The 10,034-nt window shown below is 36.8% G+C and overlaps 1 protein-coding gene across 2 annotated transcripts; it reads right to left on the reverse strand.

The window, feature by feature from the left end:
• Nucleotides 1–162: 162 nt before the first annotated feature.
• cct8 (chaperonin containing TCP1, subunit 8 (theta)) lies at nt 163–9,219 on the reverse strand. 2 transcript variants are annotated; one of them, XM_052116170.1, is made up of 16 exons: nt 9,073–9,219; nt 7,423–7,513; nt 7,269–7,348; nt 6,987–7,136; nt 5,981–6,161; nt 5,737–5,798; nt 5,523–5,660; nt 5,044–5,222; nt 4,824–4,890; nt 4,506–4,593; nt 3,384–3,499; nt 3,214–3,285; nt 2,968–3,132; nt 2,766–2,885; nt 2,521–2,647; nt 163–426 (listed from the first exon to the last, which is right to left on the reverse strand). In XM_052116170.1, the coding sequence occupies exons 1-15, from the start codon at nt 9,130–9,132 to the stop codon at nt 2,540–2,542; spliced, it is 1,677 nt and encodes a 558-aa protein (XP_051972130.1). In that variant the 5' UTR covers nt 9,133–9,219; the 3' UTR covers nt 163–426; nt 2,521–2,539. The 2 variants fall into 2 exon arrangements, with proteins under 2 accessions (XP_051972130.1, XP_051972131.1); XM_052116171.1 differs by lacking the exon at nt 2,521–2,647 and having other exon boundaries at nt 165–426.
• Between the last annotated feature and the right edge of the window lie 815 nt (nt 9,220–10,034).

Here is a 10,034-nt window from a genome sequence, read left to right on the forward strand (position 1 = left end):
TGAATAACTTGTGTTCTTCTTTCAATTTACAAACATTAAGCTTTTTTTTGCTCACAAAACCATGATATTTTTCTAGAATATGTAACTCATAATGCAGCATCACAACATTGTGGTGTTCCGTTCAGTTTTCAAGAATTAAAAACTCAATTCAGGAAGAGTTCAGTTTAACAATTCAGAGACATGTTGACAGCTCAAGTGCCTTTTAATTGGACCAGAAAAACAGTTCAAAGCCACTCAACTGTTAAATGCTTTAACAAAAAAAATACAAAACAATTGGAGCTAGACTTTAAATACACAAAACTTGAAGAGCTAAGACAGTGAGGAGAACATGGAGGAACACACAGGCTAGTGACATCATTCATCCTCATCCCAGTCCTTCTTTCCTTGAGGAGCTTTGGGTCCACCAGCAGGCTTGGCCATGATAATCTGAAGGATAAAACGTAGACATGTTCAGACATTAAAAGCATAAAAACAGTCAATATTATTGATTAAGTGCAAATATTAGCATTGTCATGGGCACTGCTCTGTGTTTCCTCCAGGGAGGAAAAACTGATTTTAGTGCATGCAACATGCAAGTTAACCATGCCAAAATACAAGGTGAGAAATTATGAAAAACACAAAAATGCCACACAATTTAAACAGCGGATGCTTTTGCAGTGGCTAACTAGATTCAAAAAGTTAGATATATTAGAGATGCAGGGAATAATAATTAAAAATGACCTAAAAAATATATACATGTCATTCTCCTCTCACCCTTTGGGGCTGTTCACACTAAAGCATTTGTGTCCACCTTCACTGTTTTTTTTCTTAGGGATGTCCCGATACCGCTATCGGAATTGTGCTCGTAAAAATGCTCAAATACCAAAAACTGATACCATCTGACATACAAATGTAATTCCGTAAACATTCAGCACACGCAAATTAAAATCCCATTATGTCCTAGTATGATAATTAAAACACTAAGGCTGTGATTTAATGAGATAAATACACAGTTTGCATTTACATTTATGCATTTGGCAGACGCTTTTAACCAAAGCGACTTACAGAGCCCTTATTACAGGGACAATCCCCCTGGAGCAACCTGGAGTTACGTCCCTTGCTCAAGGACACACTGGTGGTGGCTGTGGGGATCGAACCAGCGTCCTTCTTATTACCAGATTACCAGTTATGTGCTTAGACCACTACACCACCAACACTCCATGTGCAGAAAATGGCATCATGAACATTGTATGCTCTGTATGTAGTAGATGACTGTGAGCAGAGTGTTAATTCACTTTGAAGCACATAGACTACATATTTAATTACATAGCAGCCTTTTGCATTTTAATAATCATTTTGAGTCATGTCGCAACCTGCTTTACCAGAATCTATCATCATAGCAACATAGAAAAACTTTAAAATAAAAAATTTGCAAAAATAAATTCTAAATTTAAATGGAAAGTATGACAACTGCATCACTGCTGTATAGTTATTTAAGATTTACTGTACTACTAATAATAAAATCAATAGTAATTGTATTATATAGAAGTATAAATAAATAACTTAAATATAAGTACTGTAAATACATTTAAGTACTTCATTTGACAAAAATATAATGTTGACAATTGGGGTATTTTTATTTTGTATGTTAATGAATTCCTTTATTTAATGATAAAATTGAAATAAACCATTTAAAATCGCATAAAGAAAAAAAAAACTAAAAAATGTATCATATCGGGGAGTCCTGAAAAGGAAGAATAGGGTACTTCTAGTCACTCCAAAAACATTCACAAAATGTGACATCACAAATGTTTCTATATAAACATGCCCTAGACGAATGCCTTTGACCGTTGGGCAGCGTCTCGCTATTTTTTATTTTTATTTTTTTTCAACATCTTGCACAGAATCACTGCGTTGTTAGACACAGTCCAAAAAAAGTCAACTGTTTTGCTCGCTGCACTGCACCTAGCTTTTTAGTGCAAGAACACGATCAGTCTGAACAGACCCCTATGTTGGTCCATACATGTATTACTTGTTTGGAAGATGTTACCAGAACGTTACCGACTTACAGACAATGTATGAGAACAAATAATAATAATAACAATAATATATTATTTTTTAAATAGTCTAAAAAAAGCATCAAGATTCTTTAATATTTCTCCATGTTCCACTAAAAAAACAAGTGATACAGGTATGGAACATCATGAGGGTGAGTAAAAGACCACACACTAGAAAAACAACTAATTCTCATTTTGGGTGAATTAACACTAAATTCTAAGATCATCCACATCTGAATAAACATTTATCAACATGTGAAGTCTTCAAGTAAAACAGCTAATATTATTATACAGTATAATGCTTCCCAAGTCAAAAGAAGAGAGAACAGAGTAATCTGTGACCTAAAGTATTTTGTTAGACCACACTCTTATTGTCAACTCAAATTCAAGCAGAACTTCCACACAGTGATCATGCAGCCCCATTTCAGTCCCCTTTATCACTCCTCTGGTTAAGCACTACAAACAGTGGCGTGATTTCGGGCACCTTATTTATTCATTTCTTATCAATAATGTGTATCAAATTTGTCTGGCTCCTCTTCCCAACCGTCTTTGTCCCAGTGTCCTTGCTGTTTAGGGGCTTTGGGTCCCCCTGCTGGCTTTGCCATAATGATCTGGCATACACATCACATCAGACAAATAAACAAGCTAACACACCACCGAAACTGACAGCAATGGGGAAATATGTATGGATAAGAAACTGAATTGATACACAGAAATAACTGTATGTACCTGATCTACACGGAGAACAGTGATGGCAGCGTTTGTGGCCATTTTGATGCCCCAGTGTTTGACCAGGTACGGATCGAGGATGCCGGCCTCCATCATGTCCCTCACAGCAAGTCCCTCGCCCTATACACAGTTTAAAAACATAAGTACTACCTATATTAGATCTATTTCTCAACAGATGTTCCATTCACTGTAGATGCTTTACCTCAATGTCAAAGCCTGTGTTCTTGTTGCCTTCGTGGTGAGCAGCGTACAGTTTGGAGATCAGCTCATTGCCCTTCACACCAGAGTTCTCGGCCAGAGCGCGAGGAAATACCTCAAACGCCTCAGCGTACTTCTTGATTGCATACTGCTCCAGGCCTGGGCAAGTCTTAAAGAGAACAGTATCTCTTACACACTGCAGTTCAGAAGTTTTGCAAATAACAGAATGAAATTAGGATTATTTACTCACTTCTCCAAAGGAGGTTAGTTGCTTGGCAAGCTCAATTTCAGTGGCACCAGCACCAGGACAGAGACGCTGGTCCTGAGAGGAAAAGAGTTCTGTGAATGTCCCATTTGCTTACGGCTTACACAATTTTAATTGCAAGCAGTTTTGGAAGGAGGAGTTTTAAACCATCTCACCCTAACAAGGACTTTAAAGGTGTTAACACCATCATCAATGGCACGCTCAATATCATCCATGAGATTATCTGTGGACCCTCGAATGACCAAAGTCGAAATGGCTCCATCCTCTTTATCTATAAAGCAAAAGATAGAATGCATTAGCTGTACTTATCTTAAGGGATTTCATCACTGCAAGAACAAACTAAAAGATTTAAAAGTTCCATTAGTTAATCAAGCTCCAATATGTATAGAAAGTGACAAAAACATGCATCTACGTGGTACAAACATTTATGCCTGCAAAACAACATCATCAATAAAGTTAAAACTGATGTAATTTCTGTGCCACTAGTGCCACCAAACGTAATTGCAAAAATAAACTTTTTCAAAACAGCTTTTTGAGCAATCCCCCATCGGTCAGAAAAAAAAAAAAAAAAAGGAGATAGTCCTGCCCCCAACACACGACATTGGTTAAGTTGTTGCGGCGTGTCTAACTGGGTCGCTTAAAACAAGAGCATAGCAAAACACTGTGCTTAAAATTTTCAAGAAAATATACCGAATAGCTTAGTTGTCTCTACATATAACGCTGGGATAGGAGAAGTGTTCTAAAACAGAAAAAGTTACATACTTGAGCTTTTATGATTGTTATTATGTCAAGAAATTTTTGGGACACATTTCACCCCAAAATCAAATGGAGAAAAACAATCAATTATATTTTGTATAAAGAAAATAAAGCCTAAAATTAGGGCCCTTAAGATTTTTAGTAAAACCAAATCATAATGTGATAATCTAATACTCATAATTGAAATGCTACAAAATAAACAAGTGCATCTTATTTAAATTGTTAAGTAAAAGTTTAGATGAGGCATGTTGACTGTACAGATGGAGTTGTGTTGACTGACCCCTACTGCCTCAGATTCGTAAAAACATCAAGATGGTACATGAAGCTCCAAATGATCCGATGGTAGCAACATACATTACAAAACTTACGTTTTTTTCTTATCATATAGTACAGTAATTAATCACGCTTTTAACACATACTGACAGCCATAGTTTTTTCCTTTAATTTAGGGGTGAAATATGACCCAGATATTTCTTTGTAAAATTTACCCAAGGAAATATAATTTTTATAAATATCCTTACCATGTTTAAAGACCACAACCTGTGTGTCTCCAACCTCTGACAGGTAAACACTGTCACAGTGTCCCATTTCCTCTGGGGTCGGTGGTGTCTGTTATCCAGTAGAAAAAAAAAAGAAAGAAAGAAGAAGAAGAAACATTGAGTAAGTCACAGAATGACCATAATACAATCAATTGATTTGTCACCAACTAATTTTGCTGCCTTACATCAAGTGGAAATAGTGAAGTAAAACTATATTTCTAATCTAAAAGACATTCTTGTCAACCTTTCTTCTTCCTCCAAACTCTAGTCTAGTATGAAAAGTTGGAAACTAAAATTTACCAGTCTTGGCAATGCTGTGGCTCCAACAGTTTTGCATAATCTTCTGAGGTCCCATTTTGAGTTCAGCCTTGGTAAAGTACAAACAGCATCATTCAAAAATATCAGGCATTATTTTTATTTATTCTTTCATTAAACATACTAATATGTCAATATTACTGGCAAAATGATAAATCAAGCACTGTAAAAAGTTGAAGGACTTCGTAAAAAAAATGAAGCTTACCTGACCACCATGAGATTGTATTTATTGGCGTAGTGAAGAGCCATGTCAGCTACTTTGCCCCCAGTCACGATAACATTGGCCCCCGTTTCAGCAATGCCCTTCACCTGGGCCTCCATCATGTCCTCCTCGCCTTTACTAAAATTCATTAGCTCCTCTGCATTCTTTATAAGTACTGTGCCCTATGAGACATCAAAACATACCACTTAAGAAAAGCCTGAATAGCTATGTGAAAGAACAAAGAGGAGCACTTTATTGCTGCCCTTGGCCGACAACAGGCTTACGTAACCAATTAAACCCACCAAAAAATTATGTTTCTACGAAGAAAAGCATTTAAGCTGAAGTGTGTAACATGGTGTTAAAATACTTTCTCCTATCCCAACTTAATATACAGAGACAACTGTAAGTAAGCCATTTGTAGGTTGTACAGAAACCGCCATCCATACATCTAAACTCAAAAACTATACATAGTATTTTCATACCTTGGTTTCTGTTACCATGCAGTCGAACACACAGGAGAACACAGCTATCTTTGCATCTTTGACTGATGTGATGTCACCTTCTACTTCTTTCTTAAATACCATCCCGTGAAGTACTGTAGAAGAGTTCAGTCCACAACCCTACATAAAAAAAGAAATGACTGACTTAGCCACACAAACACACAAAATCTCAATTCAGCTCATGCATTTCACTTACCAAAATCTTGCACACTCTAACATTATCCACATTGAAATTGCCGGACTCAGGGAAGATAGAGACTGCAAAATAAATGAATGAAATTATTTTTCATAGAGCAGATGACTGATGAGCATCAAATCATTCAGCATTTTCTTGTTTTTAAAGGGTTTATGGATGTGCTTAATGAAAAAATTCAAACTAGAAATCAGAATTTTATATAATTTCTCCAGCGTAACCTAAAGTATTCCAATTCAGGCTTTACCGCAGGCCTGTCCGATGAGGTTGGCCAGGAAGTCCTCATTGCCGAACTGTTTGCTCATGACAGCTGTGCGGATCATGGCTGTGGCCTCATCCAGATCGTGCAGGTTCTTAGCGGACGAACAGACGCAATCGGGCAGAATCTCCAGAGCTTTCTTACATGCCATCTCATAGCCCTCAATCACCTGTGGCAAACAATCAATGTAATCATAAAATCAAGCAAATAGAATGAGTGTGTCTATCACTTTGGCATGTATTTGCAGAGTCAAAAATTATGCATTTCAAACAAGATAAAACAGATAATACTGTCAACCGCTTCCCAGACATTTACATATTGGATAGACTGGGTGTTTACTAGAGATGCACCGATCGATCGGCCAGTGACCGGAATCAGCCGATTTTCCGCATGCTCAGCCAGACCGGTGCCCGGCCGGTCAGTCTCACATCTTTCAGATTCTGAGCTGGTCCGTTTTGTTGCCAGCGGCGCAGGCAATAACGTCACAGCCACGCGTAAACATATCGTTGGCGTGGAAGTTCTTCACTGTGAGTGAAGACACAAAGTTTGCAAATTGTAAGGCTAAAGTAAACCGTGGGGAAACCACCACGAAAACGTTCAGAACAACAAACCTTACTAGACACTTTAAACACCTTCACCCAGCTGAACATGCCAAGTTTGAAGAAGCTAAAAAAAGGGAAAGCGGCTAAAGCTAGCCAGAGCTCAGAGCCAGCCACAAGTCAGCAGCCTCTCCTATCTTTCCTTGGTATGAGCAGTGAAAAGACCAAAGTATTTATGAAGAAAATTATGGAATTCATAATTTTCGGCCCAGGATGACCAGCCGTTCTACATAGTTGAGAACAGAGGCTTCAGAAATCTGATACATTTCCTCAGCCCAAAATACACAATACCGAGTAGGTGGTACTTTTCCGACGTCACGTTGCCAGAGTTGTTTAATCATGTGTCATTACACACACGCAGCCTGTTACAAGGTGTATCTCTAGTGTTTACTGACCTCTGACACAGACAGGCCCATCTTCAGCAGCTCCTCCGCTAGCTCCAGCAGAGCGCCAGCAAACACCAGCACAAAGTTTGTGCCGTCACCCACTTCCTGCTCCTGCATATGGGATGCCATCACAATCATTTTAGCAGCTGGGTGCTGAACCTAGGGAGAAAAAGAGACACTACAAATGGAAATGATCTTTCAAATTAGTTTCAAACTATGTAAACTAATTCATATTGTGATTAAGGAATGTGTTATATTTCTATTCTGGTAAATTACATTACTAATAATTACCTCCAGCTCTCGGAGAATGGTGGCAGCATCATTTGTGACAAAAAGCTTCTCCAAGTGGTTGATGACCATTTTATTCATGCCTGTGCAGAATTAAATAAATAGGTAAAATAATCACCAAAAGGGTCTAAAATGCAATATTTGATGTAAGCCTCACCATTGGGTCCATATGCAGTCCTTGTGGTCTGTGCCAGTTCCTTGCAAGCCTGGATATTCCTGTAAACTGCCTCCTCAAGACCCGAATAGTGCTGATTGTAATAAACAAATAGCAACCAGTCAAATCATTTCATATTTCAAAAACTTTACAAATTAGTTTTTAGTAAGAGAGTTTAAAAATGTGTTTATAAATTAATAAATATCAGTAACAATTTTAATTAAACATACTTTTTAATACCCTTATTTACAGATTGTATATTTAAAAATGTAGGATCAGCTATTCAGGTTCTTAATGTTATAACCCAATTATATATTAATTGCATTGTGCAGTAATAATTACAGTGATTAAAGGGATAGATCAACCAAAAATATCTCAGCTGTGTTGGTCCATTCAATGCGAGTAAATGGTGGCCGGAACTTTGAAGCTCCAAGCACATAAAAGTAATCCAATCGAATCCAGTGTTTAAATCCATGTCTTCAGAAGATAAATGATAGGTGTGGGTGAGAAACAGATCAATATTTAAGTCCTCTTTTCCCATAAATTCTCCTCCCTGCCCAATAGGTGACAGCATGCACACAGAATTTGAATCACCAAAAACAAAAGAAGAATTTAAAAGTGAAAGTGGAGATTTATAGTTAAAAAGGACTTAAATATTGCTATGTTTCTCACCCACACTCATCATATCGCTTCTGAAGACAAAGATTCAACCACTGGAGTCTTATGGATTACTTTTATGCTGCATTTATTTACTTTAAGAGCTTCAAAGTTGTCCACCATTCGCTTGAATTGCATGGACCTACAGAGATATTCTTCTAAAAACCTTCATTTGTGTTTTTCAGAAGTCATACACATCTAGGATGATACAAGGGCAAGAAAATGTTAGCTTTCGGGTGAACTACCCCTTTAAAATCTTCTAAAGTAAGCCAATGGGAATGTTACATGCTATGGTGGAACAGAAAGAACCAGAAAGTAAAATACAGTCTGTCTCCATGCATTCTGCTGGGATAATAACCAAAATGCTTAAATCTAGTCAGATACGAGTGAAACAAATCTCAGTCTTTAAAAAGTTACATTTTAAACAAGATAATACATTATATCAAGTATTATGAATAAATATTCTGGTCACACCACCAAACGCCAACAGAAAAATTGTTTAATTGTCCAGAGATTATTAGGGGAACTGCACAGTGCTGCGGAACAGTGCGCATCCTCCATTCATTGTTATGCTAAATCATAAATAATTTCTGCAAAAAAATATTTAAATAGCAGTTTCGTGATACTGAGGTTTAACACAAACAATGCCATTCCTAACAATAACATAGCTTGATGAACGATGGAGATGTGAGATCATCAGTGACTGACTGGCAGTGCAGTGGTGTACCGGTAGGCGCACATGTCTTCAGCTAACATGCTAACTTCATTCAGCTATAACGTTCTGATGTGAACCACAAATTGTCAAACTGTTCTCTTAAGACCTTGTGTTCATTAAGTTCTTCCTATAAATACTATTTTTCGGTTGGTTGTTAAAGCGTCTGGCAGATTTTACCGGTAGCTAGCTGGCACAGAAGGCCCATGTTCGAGAAAGGTATTGAACTCACTAGGTTTGCTCTTAAAAAGAGCAGAACCGAAACACGCTTTCTGCGGCCCTACCTTTGCACCATCCTTTAACATCTGGGCAAAGCCCGGAGCTTTGGGGACGTGAAGGGCCATTTTAAGCAGATCCTGAGGATACTAAACTGATGAAGTGATAAGGCTGCGGCGCTCGGGAAGCATGCAGCTAAGAAAGAACAGGCGCGGCTGTAGAGAACAGAAACACGGATTACCAATCAACACAGGGGAGACAGTGGATCACCGATTAAATCCAATGATTCCCACCCTATAAGAGAAGTCTGTCAAAAGTACATATTTTGACTTTTAGCGGTTTTAATAAATATGTGTTCGGTTTTCAAATAATTTTACAATTTAAATGATAAAATAATTTTAATGTAATTTTAACAATAGCCTACATTACAATTTTTTCTCTAAAATTGGAATAATATTTCTGATTACTTCATTGAAAAAGTAATCTACTAATTAATTTACTTTTAAGATACTTTGGAAAAGATTTTCACAGAAATTTCCGCTCAATGAATTCAAAATAATCTTGATATTTCCTGCTTGTTCATTGTCCCACACCCTTCAGCTGTCACAGAAACACAAACAGAGGTACCTAATATCTTAAAATATAACAGAAGTGTATATTATGATTGCTATCTTTGTATTGTTTGTATGCATAAATAAAAAAAAAAAAAATAAAAAAAAATATCTTAAAATATATATATATATATTTTAGAAATATCTGTAACCCAAGTAATGTACTTAAAAGTAATAACTTAAATTGAATGTCAGAAACTGTAATCTCATTACGAGACTTTGTCTAAAAGGTAATAAGATTATATTAACGAATTACTTTGTAGCCTAATCAGATTACATTCAATACTGTCTGACACCAGCTTGTCTCTTTAATACATTCTCTTAAATTAGCCAACAACATAAAAAATGGCTGATGTTTTTGACATTGCATCCATATTTTTTCTTTGTGTTTTATGGTTATTTTCTTATTGAAGATGCTT

The sequence above is a fragment of the Xyrauchen texanus genome, chromosome 43, assembly GCF_025860055.1.
Source record: "Xyrauchen texanus isolate HMW12.3.18 chromosome 43, RBS_HiC_50CHRs, whole genome shotgun sequence".
NCBI classification, from domain to species: domain Eukaryota; kingdom Metazoa; phylum Chordata; class Actinopteri; order Cypriniformes; family Catostomidae; genus Xyrauchen; species Xyrauchen texanus.

Coding starts and splice junctions, on each gene's coding strand:
- cct8 (XM_052116170.1), bottom strand. CDS start 9,132: ATGGCCCTTCACGTCCCCAAAGCTCCGGGCTTTGCCCAGATGTTAAAG. Junction 7,514..9,072: donor TGTTAAAGGATGGTGCAAAG/GTAGGGCCGCAG, acceptor TATTACAATCAG/CACTATTCGGGTCTTGAGGA. Junction 4,594..4,823: donor CCACAGCATTGCCAAGACTG/GTAAATTTTAGT, acceptor ACTGGATAACAG/ACACCACCGACCCCAGAGGA.